Consider the following 22,587-nt stretch of genomic DNA (forward strand, 5'->3'; position numbering starts at 1 on the left):
TGCGGAGGGATCTAGATCGGCATGAAGGCACATTATGCAATGTGCAATGTGGACATTATCCCGCTTATTACACATGGCCACATTCTCAACAAAGTAACGACATGACTCCCAATAATAATTGAAATGCTTTTATGGATTTAGAAAAAGATGTTATTGATTTAAAAAATAGTTTTTTGTATTGATTTAAATTGACATGCATCCGCTAAGAAAAGTAGTCCGTTGTTACCGTTTGAACTAACGTAACAACGGCAGGAACTGCTTCTATAGTGTTTTTGAGGAGCTTTTTGATTACAGATTTGAAAACATCGTTGCTTGCTTTAAAAGTAGCACAATTCATTATGTCAAACCTTGATAGATATCCCTGCCCTAATGCCAAAAGTTACTGGCAACTGAATATATGTCGCCGTAGTTATGATGTCTATGTCTGGACCGCTGCGTAAAAAGGAGGGTTTCTGACCCATTACTTCTCTTCCTACTTTTTGTCCCCCTCTTCTCCCCGCTGCAGCCTAGCAGTTGATCTCAAAGCACGCTCCCCTCTCCTGCAGGGAGAAAAACTATATTATACTTTATATAGGTTGATACAGTAGCCCCTTTTTTTAAATAGTTTTTATAGGTGTTGCCATCTGTTTTGTGTAGCGTGGTTCTACAAGCAAGTCAATGCATTAATTGGGTGGTATCAGAGAGTTACACGGGTCTGTAAATGCAATGAAAACAATTGGCCACAGCAAATAATTTATATTAAACATGTAATTTTTACTTTTGAATACTTTAGTACAAAGGATGTCTTGAATAATTTAAGTGATATATGTGTACACATATAAATCATTAGTCAAAACAGGGCTACATTTGATTTCATTAAAATGTATAATATGTGGTAAACTGAAGAGCCCTTTGGGAGCCGAAAGAGCCGGCTCTTCTTGGTGAGCCAAATGATCCGGCTCAGCAAGAAGAGCCGGAATTCCCATCACCAGAACAATGACTTCTTCTACGAGGATTTATAAAAGCAGCTGGATAAAAAAAGTTAGGAAACGCCCCTATAGGAAACGCCCCTATAGGAAACGCCTCCTTGCTGCGGTCTGCAGCCAGGCCCATCTCGTCTTGTCACCTGCCTGCGCTCATCTCTGAAACCAGACCATGTAAACAGGCTGATGTTTCTTGCAAAACATCTTTAAGAGATGACATGAGCAGCCCTACCAGCATTTGCCATGGTGGTCTAAACATTTTTTATTTGGTCTTAAATTGTAGTTCAACATTTATTTCCTGTTACTTCTGGACCATGACGGTTGGCCAGCCTTCAACGTTTAACTGAGTGGAATATGTTGAATATGTTTTACCAAAATGTTGGCTACATGTTGAGGAGTTTTCAGTAGGTTGTGACAGTGCACTGCATCATATTTGATTGAATTTATTTTGGTCTAATTTATTTTTATTTATCATATTAATAATATATGTTTAGTATGGTTTTGGAAGTGCGCTTCAACATATTTGTTGATCTTGTTTATTGGTAAAATATTATTTGTTTTAAAGTTCAATAAATGGTCAATGAATAATCGTCAAAATAATCGACCCAAATAATCGTGATTATGATTTTTGCCATAATCGCACAGCCCTACCTGCTGTTAAATGATGAACCATTCAGAACTCTCAGGTCTTCTGGGACTGGTCAGCTTTCTGTCCCCAGATTCAGAACTAAACATGGAGAAGCAGCGTTCAGTTATTATGCTCCAAATATCTTGAACAAACTCCCAGAAACCTGCAGGTCCGCTGCAACTCTTACTACTTTTAAATCCAGGCTGAAGACTTTTCGTTTTGCCACTGCTTTTAATTGAACTATTCACATCTTACACTGCACTGTAGCTTTTATTCATCTATTTTTGCTTTTAATGTTTATTTTATTATCTTTGCTTTTTAATGACTGATTTTAAATGCCATTTTCTTAATATCTTTCATTTTTGTAAAGCACTTTGAATTGCCTTGCGTTATTATTGGTGGAAAGATTTCCTCACAACATTTAATATTCATTACTAAAGGTACAGCGGAATCATCACAGCGCACAAAACCTATTACCACCGCAGATGGGCCAAAAAAGCGTTTGAAAAAAAATCGCGGGTCTGCTCGCTCTGAAACAATAACAACGAAACATGGAGGAACAAAAGTCTGCGTTTAAATCGCGTGTGTGTATATAGAGGTGTGTGTGGTTAAAACACATCAGCCTGCGGTCGCTCTTTAGCCTTACTAATGATTATTTCTGAAGGTAAACACAGTGAAGGCGGTGCGAAAGGCGGTGCGAGCTCGTCTTCTCAGAGGCTGAGTTAACCCTCCCGCTGCCTCCTGGCGCTGCAGAGATGTCATGAAGTGAAGCAGGTTTTCCTTCTATAAAACAGCTGCGGGCAGCAGATACCGTGAGAGTCACAGACAGGAATTCATAGATCAAGGCAGACTGGTGCACACACTCTCCTCTCCTGTTTTGCCGATCAGGTGCTTAAACAAATATAGCTATAGACTTACCGCAGAGGTAGACATTAAGGGTAAAATGTCACTGGCCCTCTGTTCATATTTGGTTTATTAAAATAATGATATTGTGGTCATTGTTAAAAAATGTCTGGTATTTTTATGAGTATTATTATTTGTATAATGCGCTTTCTGCCTTCCTGTCATTAGGAGTTAGACATGTAATGGCTATGTAATTGATTTGATTAGAACCTTCATTATCCTAAACTGGTGGGACATTTCGCCAATACCTTTATATTGTCTACTCTTCACTTACTTGTCAGCATAGGTCGGCATTGATGTACAGAGCCGACAGAAGACCTTGTTTATATTGGCATCATATTGAGAGGTGACGCGCAGTGGTGTAGTGGGCGTTGGACGCGGGGGTACGCCGTACCCCCACTTATTTGGAGCATGATCTTTTTTGTAATAGTCTAATAAATATAAAATCATTGCAAGTCTTGCCAGTCAACATTTTTGACTTGACTTCTTTTCTAAAAAGAATATAATTCACAAGAAGAAAGAGTCTAGCAGCACCGAAGCTACAAGTGAAGCTGCTACTAGTACATCATCAGAAGAGCCGCCTAAAGACGTGGATAATGCTAGCTAACGTGCACGTTAGCTGTGTTGAAAGGTGCTATATAAATAAACTTGCCTTGCCTTGCCGTGGTCTTAAATGTTATATGGCCAGTTAAACATTAATGGATGTTTTTACAAACTTGTGGTGCAGTACTTTTGAACCAACACAAAGACACTCATCTCTTATTAAGAGGAGCTTCCCTGCAGTCACACCCTGAGAACTACCTAACAGTCATCAACATGGCAGATTTTGGAGAGATCCTGAAGAACATTGGAGAATTTGGTTTATTCCAGCAGATCACTTTGATTGCACTTTGCATTCCAAATTTCCTGCAGTCTTTTCTCATGGCAAGCTTTGTATTTATTGAGTCAGATCCAGATAGACACTGTAACACGGACTGGATCCTTCGGGCAGACACTAACCTGACCACAGATGAGCAGCTGAACCTGACTCTGCCCCGAGAGGATGACGGGACCTTCAGCAAGTGTCAGATGTTTGTTCCTGTGAACTGGTCCATTGGTTCCATCAGGGAGTACGGACTCAATGAGACCAGAGGGTGCCAGAATGGATGGGTGTACTCCAACATGCTGTACGAAGCCACCATAGTTACTGATGTAAGTAGCTTATAGTAGTGTATTCAAGCAGAATTATGATATTAAATTAACAAATTAACTTCATGAGTTATTTAATTGAAACATTTATGTATTTATTTTTAACAGTTTGATCTAGTTTGTGACAGAGCTAACTTGATGGAATTGATACAAGCAATGTTCATGGTTGGCGTTATTTTTGGTTCCCTCATATTTGGACCTTTTGCTGAATCGTGAGTATTTCATATCATACAGTTAAAAAAAATGAGTTTATGGTCTATGATATGAAGAATAATTATCAAACTGTGATCATCTTAATGCTAAGTCCTTTTATGCATTGATACTGCAAATGGCAATTATTCACTGTTCAGTAACAGGGTCTACTTTCTAGCCATAAAGTTGAATTGTCTTCATCTTTTTCTCTTGCAGGTTTGGTCGCAAACGATCAACTCAAATTTCAGCAGTTCTGTTGTTCATATTTGTTGGAGCAGCAGCACTTTGCCCCAATGTTTACTTGTATTTAGTGTGCCAGTTCTTTGTTGGAGCAGGAAGTGGAGGATATCGAATCAACGGTGTTGTACTGTGTATGTATACAGAGTTCATACATATTTAGAATAAGGACGAGACCCTAACTGTTTATAAATCTTAGATATATTACCGAAATATAACATAACCCTACCTTCAAACACAAAAGTGACAGGATTTAATTTGCCTAATCCACCCCCAGGGACTTTTTCTGGTGTGAACGCGATCTGTACTTAGTTCATGCGAACTAAAGAGTTCGCATGAACTAAGTTCGCATGAACCTTTGTGGGAAAAGTACCGCAGTGTGAACCTACATTTTGGGGTGAAAGTGTATGTAAAAAAGGAGTTATTTGTAACCAACACTGCAACACACAAGGACAATACTGTCACTTGTTTTCCAAACGAAAGATTATGGAAGCTGACTTTTAACCTACAGGATAAAGTGTAGCTTTTCGCTCAGTTGTTTACTCAGCTTCAAATTAACTTAGCCATCAACTGCATATTTAAAGGGTTCCCATTTTAATGATAGGCTAGGTAGTGTTTTCAGCCAAATCATACTAATGTTAGCAACAGTAACAGGAACTATGGGTATATAGTTAAAGCTCTAAGTATTCAAAACACTCCAAATATTTGACTGCTGCAATATACAACAATTGTTTCTATTTTGCAGCAACTGAGTGGATTGGGGCATTGAAAAGATCATGGGGAGCATGTGTGGCTCAGCTTTTTGCTGCAATGGGACAGTGCGCCCTGGCTGGTGTAATCTACGCCATACGTCACTGGAGACTTGCTCAATTTATTACAGCAGCTAACTTTGCAGTAGTTGTTATCTACATATGGTGAGCATTTACCCTTTGTATAACCTTTCATTGTTTTATTTGTATACGATGTACACTATTTGAACTGGCATTTTCCTTGTTTCTTTGAGGTTTATACCAGAGTCAGCCAGGTGGTTGTTAAGCAGAGGAAGGACAGAGGAGGCTAAACAGCTGATTATCAAGGCAGCAGCCATCAACAAACGCACTGTTTCAGACTCTCTGTTCGATAAGGTATTGAAAATTAAAGAGTCTGCAATTCTAATGCAATAATATTAATGTAAATGATAATTTTCCTATTTCACACATAAAGACATACACTTTAAGTACAAATTAAATGAGCTAACAGTTCATTGTTTATTCATGCCAATTAATGAAATGTAGTTCCTACTTTTTACTTTATATTGACTTATTTATTTGATATTATTCATTATTAAATTCCTTTCTTATTAATTACAATATTTAATCATTTACTTATTCATATTATTAATATTAATACAAATTAGTCTTTGAAAGTCATAATATTTTTCTTATAACAAAAGAATAATACCGAAATACCTATTGCCAAAATGTAGGTAAAGCTTTTAGCAGACCTGTTTTCAGTGAAATATGAATGACCTGATATTTAAATGTAAATAGCTTGTGTGTACAGTAGGTAACAGTTTCAGAGTTACGTAAATAATATTTCTGCCACAGATTGCAATAAAAGACCCTGAGAACAAAGGAGGCATCACAACTATTTTCAGATCACCTCAACAGACCAGATATTTCTTCATTGTAGCATGGGGATGGTAAGTTCAAATTGCATTTAATCTTTTATTTATTTACTATGTAGCCTACTTAATAAAGTCTTCAATGGACCAAACACTAAATATTCAAATTATGACAGTTCTTTATTATAACTGAAAAGAAAACAAAAACGGCTATAACCTAATATTTATGTAATTTTCCAATAAAATAAATTACATTGGACATTATTGGAATTGTTCATGTCAAAATATAAATATTACAATATAAATGGAGTGGTGCAGTCCTAAAACCCAGAAATGAGTTCGCATTTTCTCGAAATCAATGGTTTTTTAGCGTGTGTTTGGTTAGATGCCTGAAATAAGATCTGTGGTTAACACAAGCATCAGAGATATTCATGTTTATTTGTGCAACATAAAATAGTAATAGTATTTTTCCAACTCATGTACATCCAAAGGTTCTATGAGTCATACAAATGGTCATTGCTCACAAGAGACAAATGAGTCCGCCTTAAAGTTGTCCTATCATGCAAAATGCACTTTGTTATGTCTTTTTCTACATAAATATGTGTCCCAGGTGTGTCAGGGAACTCACAAAGTGGCAGAAAATAAAACCCTCTCTCTTTTCCTCCGCACCCACATCTCTAAACACGGGGGAACAACGGAGCTGATCCAGATTTGCGTCCGATATGACGTAATATCGGAAATGTGGGCTCGCTTTACACCCACGGCCCTATCAGAAACGTCGCTATCAGAAACAATGCGCGACGTGTTTTTTTGCGTAATATGGTTGTTTACATTAGCAAGCATCGCTAACACTCAGAGCTAACCTGTAGGTACTGGAGAGAGTATGTGTAGAAAAAGCAGGAAATAAAAAAAGGAACTCACCTTGTAGTAAACCCGCAAGAAATAATCCTTGAAGTTGTTTGGAACATGATGTGGCGTTTAATCACGGCAGCATCAACTATATCCAGGGATGGGTTGTAACGGAATACATGTAACGGCGTTACGTAATCAGAATACAAAAATCAAGTAGGCCTAACTGTATTCAGCTCGCGTTACATTTGAAAAACGAGTAATCTGATTACAGTTACTTTCGTAAACCTGAAGTGAATACATTTTGGATTACTTATTGGAATTATTGGTGGAAAGATTTCCTCACAACATTTAATATTCATTACTAAAGGTAAAGCGGAATCATCACAGCGCACAAAACCTATTACCACCGCAGATGGGCCAAAAAAGCGTTTGAAAAAAAAATCGCGGGTCTGCTCGCTCTGAAACAATAACAACGAAACATGGAGGAACAAAAGTCTGCGTTTAAATCGCGTGTGTGTATATAGAGGTGTGTGTGGTTAAAACACATCAGCCTGCGGTCGCTCTTTAGCCTTACTAATGATTATTTCTGAAGGTAAACACAGTGAAGGCGGTGCGAAAGGCGGTGCGAGCTCGTCTTCTCAGAGGCTGAGTTAACCCTCCCGCTGCCTCCTGGCGCTGCAGAGATGTCATGAAGTGAAGCAGGTTTTCCTTCTATAAAACAGCTGCGGGCAGCAGATACCGTGAGAGTCACAGACAGGAATTCATAGATCAAGGCAGACTGGTGCACACACTCTCCTCTCCTGTTTTGCCGATCAGGTGCTTAAACAAATATAGCTATAGACTTACCGCAGAGGTAGACATTAAGGGTAAAATGTCACTGGCCCTCTGTTCATATTTGGTTTATTAAAATAATGATATTGTGGTCATTGTTAAAAAATGTCTGGTATTTTTATGAGTATTATTATTTGTATAATGCGCTTTCTGCCTTCCTGTCATTAGGAGTTAGACATGTAATGGCTATGTAATTGATTTGATTAGAACCTTCATTATCCTAAACTGGTGGGACATTTCGCCAATACCTTTATATTGTCTACTCTTCACTTGTCAGCATAGGTCGGCATTGATGTACAGAGCCGACAGAAGACCTTGTTTATATTGGCATCATATTGAGAGGTGACGCGCAGTGGTGTAGTGGGCGTTGGACGCGGGGTTACGCCGTACCCCCACTTATTTGGAGCATGATCTTTTTTGTAATAGTCTAATAAATATAAAATCATTGCCAGTCTTATCAGTTGCAAGTGTGTATTTGTTGTAATAATGACAAAAACATAATACATTTCACAGTAATTATAATAAAAAATAAAAACGATTTCCTTAAAGAATTATGATTAGTCATCAGGCTCGTGACCCTGCGGCGAGCTGGGGGTGTGTCAGTGACACACCCACGGCCAGTTTACCGCCCGCCGATTTTGCGGCAGCTCTTTCCCTCAAGAATGCTAACGAAAAAGCTCTATAATGGCAGGCAAACATTTTTGACTTGACTTCTTTTCTAAAAAGAATATAATTCACAAGAAGAAAGAGTCTAGCAGCACCGAAGCTACAAGTGAAGCTGCTACTAGTACATCATCAGAAGAGCCGCCTAAAGACGTGGATAATGCTAGCTAACGTGCACGTTCCCCTGGCTAGCTCAAGCTCACCTTTCCCAGAGGTATGGACGGAGGAGATGTGGCGGAGGAAACAAGAGACATACCCGTGGATAGACTGCAAAGCTGGGAAACTGGGCTGCAAAGTTTGTTCATCCATATTTGATGTATCAGTCTTCAAAACGCAAGGTGTGTGTGTGAAAAAAGCAGCGCTGTCTGCTTATTTGCAATGTAGGGTAGGCCTAATCAGAATAATTTCCAGTCCAGATTCAATGTTTGCATTAGTAGGCTATATATATTTTTCGTTTTGTTTATTTAATAAGTTAATTTCAGGACAACTTTGGGAATTTTGTTTGTTATGAGTTTTAAATAGATTTTGAAAGTGGAGATAGAGAGAGAGAAAAGCAGCGCTGTCTGCTTAGTTGCAATACTGTAGTTTATGCAATTTAGGCCTACATTGTTTATGTAACGTATGTGCCAGTGTGTCCATGGTTTTGAGTCTGTGTGTGTCTGTTGAGCACAGCGCCGTCTGCTTTTTGCAGTACAGTAAGTAAAGTAGGACTAAGCATGCCGGTAGTTTCTGTGGACCTGTCTGCCCGTTTTGTGAGTGCACTGTGCGCGTGCGCACTTGTTTGGGATGACCTAATTTAAAATAGCGTCCCCCCAGTAAAAAAAATCTCCACTACACCACTGGTGACGCGTCCTAAAACCAGGAAGTAGCTGCTGGTTCGACAAAAAGCAATGGGATTTCTCCACAGGGTTTTGGAAAATAGCTGGAAATAAGGTCTGTGGAAAACAAACCTATTTGATAAATGCACGTTTTGTTCAGCCGGATAATCTCCACATGTGTACCCTACTTTTATAATTTCCGAATCATAAATCTAATCGATAGATTATAAAAGGGTTTTAGGACGCGTGACCGCACCACTAGAAGCCAACTCCATCGATCAAGCTGAAACTTTCTCTCCCTCTTCTTCTCATGCTCCCTGTCACTCTCCTTTAACTCCTCCGGTGACTTTCTTTTATTTGAAGATTGTTTTTTGCCGCAGCGACACGGAGTGTGACAGGGATTTATGTTTTTCAAAAATAATCGCGTTACAATCATGTCAGGTTTTTGGTGGATTTAATTAAGTCTTGGATTGCAGAGTATGAATGTCCTCTAGCAATTTTCAGACGATATATACGTGTGTAAAGTTTGTGAAGGCAGGAGGAAAAAAGCTTCCGCGATCACCGTCTCCTCTCCGTTCCTCCAAGCCCCGCCCCCTCCCTGAAAATAATGAGTGACATGCTGATAGTGACCCGATAGAAACTTTGTTATTCACTTAATCACTGAGATATAATGAAGCTAATTTAATCTCATACATTCATGGGATTTATGTAACAGTAAGACAGAGAATGTAAGTGTGCACCCACATGCAGTATTTTTGTTTGTATATGCTGTTGTAAATACTCCTGTTGTCTGCTGTGTTCAGACTCAAGTCCTGTGTGTGATGCCTCATTCAGGACATTCAGTGTCCTTTCTTAACAGAAGGCCGTGGCTAGAAGCTGCAGCTAGACTGCAGAAGCATTAGCTTTTTGTTTTTGAGGATGGAACAACTTCACACACGGAGGCTAGACCTATACAATTCATTTATTTTGGTTTATAAATTAATGTCAAGACATTTATGTTATTGATTTCTGAAGCACTTTCTAAATAATAAAAAGAGAGTTCATATGTATTTACTGCATGTATGCGTTGATGAAAAATAAGCCATGTGCAGTAATATAGAAAATTGAGGATGCAACGCATTGGTATGAATCGTGATGCACCGTGATGCACCGGGATATCGAACCGAATCGAATCGTTGACAGGATAATCGTAATCGAATCGAATCGTGAGACCAGTGAAGATGCACAGCCCTATTGGACATGTTGTCATGGGAACACAAAAGCAAATGACAAGGACCATAACCCACCAGACTGTTCAGTGTGTGTCACTTAGGGACGTCATGAGATCAAAAAGGCTAAAGCTGTATAAGGAACTTTCCAGAACATTTAAAGTTCATGTGACACCTGTGTCTAAGCAATTCTGTCTGCCTTCCGTGTTGCACCACGAGGACCCACTGATATAAAATGCTTAACTCTCTAAGTTGCAACCATGCACTTTTTGGTGGGCTAAGCGCCAGCTTGACATGTTTTTGGCTTCATTTATAGAAGGAAAGACAACAGTGATAGTTATGTTTCAGAATAACATTTATTGGAAATTGTTAGAACAATCTCACTCATCACCGGCTTGAGCTTCAACCTCAGGATCCATGTGTCTGGGATCCTCTCCAGAAGGGAAGTAGTCATCACATACAGAGCATCAGCTAGTTCCTGAGCAGTGTCCTTCACATGCCGATATCCAAGAGAGGGAGTCACACAGTCACAAGATGGAGGAACAGAAAGCAGTATCAATGTTTACTTCAGATTAGCTCCACGTCAGAAATGAGCATGCTTGATGTCTCTCTCCATAGAGGCTGAGTCATCATGTTGATCACACAGCTATCATCTGCCTCAAACAGTCCTGATGCTCTTCCAGGTCATCACACATCCTGTCATGTTCACAGCTACAGTTGGGATACCTTTGTTATCATGTTACTCTCATACTGGAAGAGGACATTCAGGATTTTGCCAACAGAAATAATAGTGTGTGTGTGTGTGTGTGTGTGTGTGTGTGTGTGTGTGTGTGTGTGTGTGTGTGTGTGTGTGTGTGTGTGTGTGTGTGTGTGTGTGTGTGTGTGTGTGTGTGTGTGTGTGTGTGTGTGTGTGTGTGTGTGTGTGTGTGTGTGTGTGTGTGTGTGTGTGTGTGTGTGTGTGTGTGTGTGTGTGTGTGTGTGGTACAGCCTTTACAAAAGAAATCTGCATTGACAGAGGGCTCCCCAACACAGTAGTGCACCCAGTGCACTCGATCTTAAAATAAACAGAAAAAAGACATGTTAGAATATTGACAAACATTTTACATCACTCATCCAGAGTAAGCAGTAATGAAGTTGTTTACATTTCATTAAGCAAGCAATGTATAGTTTTAGATCTTAGCTGTTTTCCTTTCTGTTCAGAGTCCATGCTCAGAAGTTTCTTCAACTGCTCCAGTGTCCTCCCATAGTGCAAAGACATGCAAGTTTGGTGAATTAAAGTAAACATTTATAATATCTGTTATAGAGAGTGTTCACCCAGTGATGTAGAGGTAACCAATCCAGGGTGTATCCCAGTCTTCCAGCCAAATGTTGGTCAGGAAATAAATACAACTTCTTACCCATTCATTCCCATGCATCAAGGTTATTTTCATGTATATAATTGTTTTTCCTGCACAGTGTAGAGTCTTATTGTGATGAGAGGGATACAAGTATTTCATAAAAAAAGTGCTCCCTGGAGAATAGCTACAGCATTGATATCACAATTTAATCGGAGCTGATCACAACCTGTCATGAGTGATCCAGTCATCTCGATGAGCGTTCGGGCTGTGAATAAACGACTTGTGTTTTACTTTTAGGCTGTCTGAAGGTATGGACAGCTATCAGAGCTACTATACATCACATTAAGAAAGATGTACAAATGAAAGTCGGACACAAATATATAATTTAAATGATTTATTCAAGTTTGCAATATTTTGAACAGGCATCCACACAGTCACCTACTTTGTAATGTTCGATACCTCCCTGTAAGCGTCACGATATCCACCTCTCTCCACAACCTCACATACGAGTACTGAATGTGCATCAAAGTGATCTTAGGAAGGCAGATATAGCAAAAGATGAACGTAAACGACAAACGAGGCGATCGACATGGTAAATCAACAATGGGTCCTCAATGTACACGCCCCGGATTCCTATGACGAACATAATAGAATGTCGCCAGTTGTCATGACTCACGTTATACTGCAACACCGGCCCACATCGTCCGACCGGCCCACTTCAATACCGGCCCATCGGGATTCGTCCCGAACGTCCCGATGGCCAGTCCGCCCCTGTCTACACCCCTGGCCGAAATGTCCTTAAAATGAAGTCCGAGTTCGACATTTTAATTCATGTCCTGCCAACACTGGCAGGACAGAAGGCGACACGCCCTTTCTAAGCCGTGTCCCTCACTCACTCCTCACATCCCAAGCTGCATCCCCAACAAGTGTATTATGTTGTTAAATCGTTTCAGATGTGATGTTTCAGTTGTGCTCTTGATAAGCCATTAAAACAGTAAAAACACGTTCAGTTTCCTTTTGCTTTTTGTGTCTCCTGTTCACCAAAACATACCCATTTTAGATGGAAAAAGAAAGTAATCCAAAAGTAATCTGATTACGTTACTTTTTAAAGACACGTAACTGTAACTGTATTCGGATTACTTTCAGAGCCATGTAATCAGTAATCAGTAACTGATTACATTTACAAAGTAACCCTCCCAACCCTGACTATATCTGGGTAGAGCAGATAGCTCGTCACAGAACTCACAGTGTGCCTGCATGCTCAGAAGGGGGCGGGGCCAGCAGAGAATAAACCATTCTAATCTCTAACATGGATGAAGGATATGAGGGATGTCTAAAATGCATGATCTGTTTGGTATTTTGAGCATAACACATCATAGATATGTTTTTTATATATTTGTATATATTTGATACACATAATATATGCCTAAACATAGCATGATAGTAGATCTTTAAGCTTAGCAGTGGTGTTACAGACATTCGACTGCTATGTAGTTTGTTTACAACGCGAGCTTATTACTTCTAGTGATTGCAGTTACACTTCAAAAAGCATAAAAGTGGTGGTAATATGTGGAGATTATCTTGCTGAACAAAAAGTGTAAATAATATGAACATTTGTTTACCACAGATCTTATTTTCTGCCATGTCACAAAAACCAACATAAAATGTCATTGCTTTTTGTCAACCAACAAAAATCCGTCATCACTGCACTAGTCTATTAATGCTGCAGAACAAATCTTTAATCTTGAATGAAGAAGCAACTGTTAAAAAATGAATGTGTGTGTTATGAATGTTTAATAATTAGGGATGCACGATAATTATCGGTCCGATATTAGGAATTATGACGTCATCCCGATAAACCGATAACAGTATTAATAGCCCCGATAATATACAATATTTTTTTTGGGTACAAAAAAAGAAAAAAATACTGCGGTGTGGGTGGATTGGGATGAGGGGCGCTTGTTTTTCACTCGGCTCCTCCCGTTTTGCCAGTACTGTGGTGTTAGTGGTTTAGGAAGAGGGGAGTTCTTCACAAATCCAGCGCTCCCTAATACTTCGAACCTGATCAGTCACCTGAAACATCGCCATCGCTACGATGGTGTGTTAAAAGCATACGAAGACAATAATACAATACTGTGTGTGTGTGTGTGTGTGTGTGTGTGTGTGTGTGTGCGCGTGCGCGTGCGCGCGCGTTGGAGCTATGTGCAACTCAAGGCATATGCTCGAACCGGAGCAGCCTGGACGCTGCAATCATGTTGCTGAGTGTGCTGACTTCTCCTACAATGTCCCGCTTCCTGCATCAAGTCAAGTGCTCGGCGCAGTTGTGTGGATAGAGCGCTCCTCTGTTTTCATTTAAACAGCTCCTTATATCCGTTAGCGCATCTAGCTAGCACCAGATGCTAACAACAACAATGCACTGACTAAGGTCTCTCTCTTGCTCGCTCGGACCACACGTACACACACCCTCCCGGTCCTCCAGATGGCCAGTCGGTGCCTGCCGGTGAGCGTGGAAGTGTGGTCTGCCACAAGCGGGCGGCAGGAGCAGGGCTGTCAGCATCAGCTTGTAGATGGTATTTTAAACTCGATGCGCTCTGAAGCTACGGGTCGGCCGTGGAAAAAAAATACACATGCGTTAAAATAATTAGTGGCGTAATTTTAATTTTTATTATCGGTTATCGGTATCGGTATTGAGAAGCAGGAAGTTATCGGTATCGGTTTCAAAAAACCAATATCGTGCATCCCTATTAATAATGCATGACATCTGTTTTCTTCTTGTTTTTAAGTTTTTCATTGAGCCTAACCATGTTCTCCCTGTACTTCAACATGGGAAACATTGGTTCCAACATCTTCTTGACACAGCTCATATTTGGTGCCTTTGAAGTGGCAGCTAATATACTCTCCATGTGGCTAATGGAGGTTTTTGGGCGAAGAATTTCACTTGTATCAACATTTGTGATTGGAGGAATATCCAGCATGTTTATCCTGGCTGTTCCTCAAGGTAAACCAATTTGTTTAGCTAGCCAAATGACGGTATCATACTGTTTGTCCTTTTTATATTTGTTTAACCGTGTTTTGTTTATGTTTTCAGGATATGCCATTGCTGTTACATCTTTAGCTGTCGCATCGCGTTTCTTTATGATCTGGGCTGGTGCTGTATGTACCGTTTATTTGCAGGAGTTGTTTCCAACATCTGTTAGGTAGGTGTTCAAAGTTTATATTTAGCGTTTTGTTTTTGTGTGCAAACTTTCTAGACCAGGGTAAAGAAACAGGTACATATGGAATAATAACTTTGTGAAACTGATGGAAATCAAGTGATCTGTTGATTTGATTGGGAAGTATATTGTTATAACTCCCACCCCTCTTTCAGACAAACAGCAACAGCTTTAGGAGCCATGTCATCAAGAGCAGGAGGGATGATGGCTCCACTGCTCAACATGTTGGCCGTGTTCCACTGGTCCATACCCCCTGCTGTCTTTAGCAGCTTTACGCTGGTCGCTGGAGCGCTCGGCTTCCTGCTCCCTGAGACCAGGAATAAAGAACTTCCTGAGTCAGCCGATGAGGTCGAGAACAACAGGTAATATGTTCCATCGGTATTAGACAAGATGATATCTGTTACGTTTCCTAATTTTACCGCGGATAACTCATAGTCATGCATCTATATCTATCCTGCTTCTTTCAGAAATGTTACTTCCAGAAGAACATCCTCCAGTCTCAATCAAGAATCAACCAAGATGTAGACCTGTGCATTCTTTAAAAGCATAACACATTTTCTCTAAAAACTAAACCTCTCATTACTTACTAGTCAAGGGATGGTATGAAAATATATTCATTTCAAGATGTAACTGTACAAATGTATTGTGATATTGAAATATTGAAAGAACTGTAATTTCTTTAAAAAGTCAATCTGTCCTGTTGTTTGACAAAAAGGTACTATCAGGTCACTTTTTGTAATCATTGAAACATATTGCTTTTGTTGAAAACCCTTTAAATTAAGCTGCGAGGACTGAATGATTGTTCATTTATTTAAAGTATTTTGTGGTGTTGGTTAACCTTTGTGAGCTTAAACCTCATTTGATTAACTCTTTAGAGACAGTTCAAGATGTTTTAGGGCTCAAAAGAATACTATTTATTTGGAAAATGCTTGTTTCTTTATTTTTCACATATGTTTCACTCAGTACATCAAATAATTAATTCATAAGCTTTACGATGTCTTTGTGTTTCAATTCAAACACATTAAGTTACACCAATGATTTCACAGAAACATATGTCCCCCAAATGTTTGTTTGTTTTAGAGTGTACTTTAGAGTGGTTCTTATTGTGCAGTTAGGCTAAATATTCATGTACATTGTTTCTAAGCTGTTTTAGCTTACACAAAGTCATATAACCGACATTAAAGGGGACCTATCATGCAAAAAGCACTTTTTGATGTCTTTTATACATAAATATGTGTCCCCGATGTGTCAGGGAACTCACAAAGTGTCAGAAAATAAAACCCTCTCTCTTTTCCTCCGTACCCACATCTCTAAACACGGGGTATTTAGAACATGATTATTTTTTATTTGGAGTCTAAACCTTACATATAAACATTGTAAAAGGTTACAATTACATTCATTTCTACGGTATTTTACACATTTGATCATAAGATCAAACATCACAATCATCTTTTATTAAACGTCACAGTGCCTTCTCATTAAAATTACAGATTTAAAATATATTGTTTGTGGTGTGAGTGACAATTGTACAAAATAAATGCAATATAATTTTTTCTTTGTTATTTGAAGGAAATTAATAGGTTAAAGATATAATGTATATCCTGCCAAGAATAATCTAGAAAAATTGATGCAATATATGCTAAATATCAAAAGGTAACTGCACCCTCGAAATCTTGCTTAACATTTTTTATCTTGTTTGTTTAATCTTAAAAATATTATTTTCTCCAGTGCAGATATCAAGTAAAACTGCTGGTAAAATCTACCATTCTATAATGTATTAAAAAGTTACATTTATAAAGTGCTGGTGCTTGGAATGTGTTACCTTTAGGCAGAGTAAGGCAACGTGTGTCACCCTATTTGAAAGAAAGTTATGTAGATAGCAAGTGGTAAATGATTTACATTGATCGTACGGATTCATCGTACAATCCCTTCTAACACAGTTCACAATCAACATATTTTAAGTTTAGCTTATGGAAACTTATACAAAAATACTATGATCGGTCCATTTACTTTGACAGCACAAACACCACCGTTTGGAGTGCCAACTAACTGCTAGAATGCAAGCATATTTTCCAAAATGCAAATAATTACTGCTTTTAAAGCCTCATAAAAGAAATGTTGCCATGGAGTTTATTATGAACTATATGACATGCTGATACATTTAATTAAGCTTCAAGAGGTCAACAAACCAAACGCCCTTGGAGTTGGGGAATTTTATTACGGATGAATCATTTAAAGATACATTCAGAACACAGCATTTCATTTTAGAATATTTACAGTTTGACTTTCTTGAGTGTATGACATTTTCCAATCAATTTATACTTCTTTACTAACTTTATTTTATAAACTATTCATTCATTTGAAATCATTTTGAAATATATTTATTTAGCAAAATGTACATCCTTTGTTTCCTTGAAAGTTAACTTTGAAAAAAAAATCATATCCATGTCGTAAAATATATTGAATTGGCAGCTGTAGTGTAAAGACACATACTGTATTAACAATTACATGTATGTTGCATATCTACTTTGATAAAAATGTCTAAATTAAATTGTAAACAAACCCAACATAAGCTATTTTTTGTGGTTATCATATGCATGCAATCAAAAAGTGTACATACATTAATTTATTACATATTCCAACTTTGTGTGTTACATCATGTAACGCATTCACGCTTTACCCGAGCAAATCATCCATCCAGTTACTATTTGTGACAATGCTTTCTGCTGTTTGCTCAGTGCTGCTGTTGTCAGACACTAAGAGACTGTCCACATATAACTTCACATCACTGGGCTCAGACACTGCCAGCAGCTTTGGTTCTGATGTGAAGATGTCATCAGCAAAAAGACCTGTAGGAGCTGAAGGAGGGGCGACAGAAGCCGAATCTGAACCAAACCAATCGTAAAGTGAGTTAGAAGTAGCTGGGGTGGATGGCAGCACTGTCAACACATCACTGCTTCCAAATATGTCATCTGGAAAGGCAGTCGGTTGGTTTGAAGAACTATCTGCTCCTCCTTGATGAGGCACATTAACAGTAGGTGGCTGAGTGAACAGAGCGTTGTTTGAACCGAATATGTCAAAGTCTGCCTCCTGATCTTCTCTCTGGCTGTTTGTAGTGAAATGACTTTGATCTTCTTCTTGGTTCACAGGTGCTGAAGCTGGGACGATCAGTTGATCTGTAAGGCCAAGGATCAGGTCATTCTGAGGCAGTATTGGGTGATTGTCAAGCAGGCTGAAAGTATCAGTGAGAGCAACTTCGGGCAAAGCTGTGTCACTCAAAGAAGATACAAAGGCATCACTGGTGATGTTGACAAGATCAAAAAGATTAGGGGAATCGGTCGCAAGTTCCTGGTTGAGATTAAGGATCACTCCATCGCAGAGGCCTCTTACGCCTTCGTCTAGCAGTTCATTTGATCTTTGAGCAGATTCCTCAGTATTTACCTGAATTACCAATGCATCAACCGGTGCTGAACTGATACTGTCCCCAAAAAAGTCATAATTGAATGGAGCATCACCTTTTTTCCCTGGTAAAAACTGTTTTGACTGTTTGATTGACTCCTCCGATGCTAGGCTTACTGATTCGACTGTATGATGGACATCTTTAGACTCGGTTTCAGGGTAGGTTACAGACATGCTTTGTAAATGTAATTCCTGATCATTAGTTTGCTCTGGAGCTGTTAGGTCCTCTACTGTTTCACTTGTTGAAGTCGACGGCTCTATTGATTTGCTTCCAGCCTCATTTAGGTTACTCTCCGTTGTGTTTTGCTCAGGAAAATCTGACCTTTCCTTCAAAAGATCTCCAGGCTCTTGTTCTTGAAGTGGTTCTTCAGACATGTCGCCCTCCTTTTGCTTTTCCTCTGTAAGGACTTCCCTTAACTCCTCTCTCTTTTGTCATCATCAGTAGTTTTGTCATTTCTTTCATTTCGCACAGCTAATTTTGTGGGATCCTCAGCTTTCTCAGAGGATGACTGAAAAAGTCTTCCTAAGAGTCCACCACTAGGTTTGACATCTGTTTTTTTGGCCTCTTTTGGTTCAACTTTGTTTGTTTTGTCACTTCCACCTGAGGTGAAGAGCTTTGACATAGGACTCTTTCCTTTCGACCAGGATCCCAGTCTCACTTTTGTCTGTTTTGAAAAACCTTTCAGAGAATTTGTTCTTGCAACAGGCGTCTTTGGAATACTTCCAGTTTCTTGGTCATTGCCTGACTCCATCTTTTGAATTTGCTCTGTATTCCCATTAAGGCTGGCCTCCTGTCCACTCATAAGTCCTGCTGGGCTTTGCAGAGTTATTGGACTTTCTGAATCACATGGGTTTTCTGGATTGACTTGGCACATCTCAGATGGCTCTTTGTGTTTCAAAACTTCTTGAGCTGAATTAAAAGTTTCAGTGAAACTCTGAGAATCAAGTAGTTCCTCAACCTTGTCTACAACTCCATTCAAAACAGTTGTATCAGTCTCTGGGATCTCTTGACTGCTCTCCACTTTAACATCAGGCTCTTGGTTTGATGTATTCTGTGTTATTCCATGGATGTTATATTCATGGCTTTCAAAGTACACCTCACTGTGGCTCTGTTCTTTGCTCAACTCAAATAACAAATGGTGTAAGTTACTATTATCCCCTACATATTGGATATCCTCATATTCATCCACTTTGTTCTGTTCTGTTTGGTCTGGAAGATGCATACTATGGCCTTCACATTTGGCTCCAGTGGTCAGTTGCAAGGACAGGTCATACTGAGCAACATCAACATTTGAAGCAAACCGTACAGACTTCTTAGCTTTATTTGGATAAACATCTGGTCTGGAAGACGTTGGATTGAAGTTTGTTTTGGAGGTCAGTGCCACATTTTTCTGTGCAGTTTTCATGTTTGTCACAGTGCTACCCTTTTCTTTGTGGGGTGAAGAAAAGTTGAGCACTCTCGGAGAGATGCTGTCATTGGTTTGATCACTCCTGGATTTTGTTTTCCCTGGAGGAAACTTCTCAGCTGAGTTATGACCAGTTGTTTTAGATCGTTCCTTGACTCCTGAAATGATGGAACTTGACAGTGCCTTTGCTATATCATGTATTTCCCCACCATGGTTGATCTTTAATTGGTTGTTGTCACTTTTCTGATGCTCTGAAGTAAGTGCTTTGCCAATGTCAGATGTCTTGTTTTTTACATATGATAACTGTGCTGGATTAACTCCAGGTCTCTTCTTCTCTGGTGGCCAGCTTCCTTTCAGTTTGCCATTAACATCAGCACTGCTGTTACATCCTATGTCTCTTGCAGACCTTCTCACACTATCATTGGATTCTCTGGAGTCATTGGACATGTTTGAACTGTTTTGTTTTTTTTTGGGAGTGGGCCGATTGTCTGTCTCTTCTATTTCTTTATTTTTCTGAAGCCAGCGGTCTTTGTGTTGCTTATGCCCAAATCCCTCATCATAATTTCCTGATCTTTTAAAAAGCTGTTGGTAGTGAGCAATGCAGTAGCACTCCCCATAAAGAGAAGAATAGTTGTGGATGCTGCAATAAAGTAAAACAAAGCATTTTTAATATAAAACTAAACTTTAATTTAGATATTGTTTTATTTGTCATGATTTGTTATTCATTATATCTGTTAATCAGCTGTGAATTATTTCAATTCATTGGAGATTTGCAATAATCAAAATGTCATTTCTAAATCCTCTTAAAATGTGTTTTTCCATTAACATTAGAATTTACATTCTAGTGATTTATATTATTGATTGTGGTAAATGTCTTTTTGATTTGAGTCCTTTTACTTTGAAAAATATCTCACCTGAGCTTCTTCTTACAGTGTTTACAGCAGAAACAGTTGTTGTGCAGGATAAGTTTATTGGCCACCATTTTTTCCATTGGATAGACAGGTGTCAAACAGGCAGAGCATGTATCCTTGGCAGGTGACCCGAACTATGGTGATAAAACAAATTCAGTTCAAGGTATGTAAAACATTTAATTAAAGCCTTTCTGTCTATTGTAATGATTTGATAATGTCAATGATAATATCGTTTAAAAATATTTGTTGTTAAGCGGCAAAATATGAGGGCAGTATGAATGTTATTTTCTAACTCTGCCAAAAAGCAAAGTGTATTTCCCAACATTTTGAACTTTTCTTTTAAGTAAACTTAATTATTTCTAAAGCTAGCGTCATTAAGATGTATAAGGAAGTGAACATTTTGTGATATGATGATTTTCTATATCTAATAAACTTTGAGTTTTAAAAAACGATAATTAGAGACCAGTCATTTTCACAATCACATAAAATTGTTTTTATTTGACAATTTACACAACAGAATATACAGCATCAACTATGCTTAGCTTTAATACAAGAACTTAACACTTTACCATGTGGTTACAGTATAAAATCTATAAAAAAAATTTGTATTAAATGTCAACATTTCCATAATTTAATAATATCAATTTTATGACCGACAAAACCTTTTCAGAAATTGTAATAAATACACAAATGAATAAACTGCTTTCCTAAAATGTAATTCAGGTAACTCTTTTTGTCCTAATTAGAGCTTTTCTTTTGGTTGGATAAATGTTACAAACACAGTCCCTTCATTGTTAGCAGTGCTCAACACTTTCTCTTCAAAAGGGCGAGCAGATCTTCGAATTAATGGGGATGTCATGACTTCGTATTTTGTTGGATTCCCCACTACTTCAAACAGTGCCGATGGTTTGCTTTCAGACTGTTTGGTGACAAATGTGGAAGTCACAGATGAAACAAATACATTGCCAAAGCCATCGGTCTCTTCGTATGTTTCACTGACTGTCTTTGTACCAACTATTCCTGCGGGTTGCTCTGGAACAGTTTTCACCTCGAGCACACTCACCTTGCGTTGTGCCGGGCCGTGACCATTCTTTAACGGTACAGCAAACTCATGTCCAGGATCGCTATTTGCGTTATGACAACTTTCAGAATCACCCTTTGGTTTAAATGTTGACATGGGTGGCTTTGGTTGTTCGACAGGCTTTCTGGCAGCTGAGTGAATTGAGATGAATGATGGGGAAGACTGGGATGAGGACTGTCTGATGAGTGGCCTGTTGTGGACTTGTCTGCGCACTTCTTGTTTGGAACGATTTGAGTCCGAATAGGTTTGCATATTCCCCACAGATGCCTCTTTGACTTGACTTGATTTGACCTTGCTTGAGCCAATGCTGATTTTCCTGATGTTGTTGGCGGGATGAAAGCTTTGCTCAGTTTTTAAAGATTCATCAAATAGTCCTGACAACCCTGCGATGTCAGCCTCAGATTTCAGGTTGGAAACGGAGTACAAAGCCTTTTTAATGGTCTCTTCAATGTCAAGAAGTTTTGCTAATGTTTCTTCCTTCAGATTCATTATTTCCTTGCTTGCCTTTTCCAGATCTTCAAATGCTGTCTCAACTGAGGAGATGCTTTCTAGATCATCATCCTGTGTCTCTACTTCAACCTTCTTTTCTCCAGTTTTACTTTGCTTTGCATTTCCACCTTGTGTAACCATCCACGCAGGGACAGTCTCATATAACGTCTCTCCCTCCATCTCTTGCACTTGAGAAAGGATTCCTTTGAGTTCCTCTCGTTTCCTCAAATTTTCAAAGATTTCACTAGCCGCTTTCTCATTTCCCTTCATGATCTCTTCCTTGTGGACAGAAAGCCTTTGTCGTCTTTGGTCGTCTGTCTCCCTTCCTTTCTTTTCTCTTAAAACAACTTTATCTTCAATTTTGTGTGGCTTTTCGTTTTGTAGTACGTGGCATGTCTTGGTCTTTGATGTTTGCTGCGCGTCATCAGTGTTGCGTTCATCTTTGGGATGTGATTGGTGTTGCTGAGCTGTGGTATTGTTGGTTTGCTTATGGTCACTATCACTATCATGTATCACTCTTACCCTCTTCGACAACAAAGGGACTCTATTCTCTTGAGTCTCACTCTTTTTTCTTTCGAAGTTATGTAGAGCAGCCTGCAAGCTCATG

The 22,587-nt window shown here is 38.9% G+C and overlaps 2 protein-coding genes across 4 annotated transcripts; one reads left to right on the top strand and one right to left on the bottom strand.

Moving 5' to 3' along the window:
• Positions 1-1,990: 1,990 nt before the first annotated feature.
• On the top strand, positions 1,991-16,368 carry LOC117461737 (solute carrier family 22 member 13-like). Of its 2 annotated transcripts, XM_071206300.1 has the most exons (11): positions 1,991-2,478; positions 3,443-3,684; positions 3,790-3,893; positions 4,090-4,244; positions 4,856-5,024; positions 5,114-5,234; positions 5,697-5,791; positions 14,206-14,420; positions 14,511-14,619; positions 14,790-14,996; positions 15,102-16,367. In XM_071206300.1, exons 2-11 carry the CDS (start codon positions 3,562-3,564, stop codon positions 15,157-15,159), a joined length of 1,356 nt encoding a protein of 451 aa, XP_071062401.1. In that variant the 5' UTR covers positions 1,991-2,478; positions 3,443-3,561; the 3' UTR covers positions 15,160-16,367. The 2 variants fall into 2 exon arrangements, with proteins under 2 accessions (XP_071062401.1, XP_033959519.1); XM_034103628.2 differs by lacking the exon at positions 1,991-2,478 and having other exon boundaries at positions 3,252-3,684; positions 15,102-16,368.
• A 108-nt stretch (positions 16,369-16,476) lies between these two features.
• Positions 16,477-20,540, bottom strand: LOC117461877 (LIM domain and actin-binding protein 1-like). 2 transcript variants are annotated; one of them, XM_034103867.2, is made up of 2 exons: positions 20,414-20,540; positions 16,477-20,139 (listed from the first exon to the last, which is right to left on the bottom strand). In XM_034103867.2, exons 1-2 carry the CDS (start codon positions 20,488-20,490, stop codon positions 18,507-18,509), a joined length of 1,710 nt encoding a protein of 569 aa, XP_033959758.1. In that variant the 5' UTR covers positions 20,491-20,540; the 3' UTR covers positions 16,477-18,506. Both variants share the same exon structure in this region, with proteins under 2 accessions (XP_033959758.1, XP_033959759.1).
• Positions 20,541-22,587: the final 2,047 nt, after the last annotated feature.

The sequence above is a fragment of the Pseudochaenichthys georgianus genome, chromosome 17 (assembly GCF_902827115.2).
Source record: "Pseudochaenichthys georgianus chromosome 17, fPseGeo1.2, whole genome shotgun sequence".
NCBI classification, from domain to species: domain Eukaryota; kingdom Metazoa; phylum Chordata; class Actinopteri; order Perciformes; family Channichthyidae; genus Pseudochaenichthys; species Pseudochaenichthys georgianus.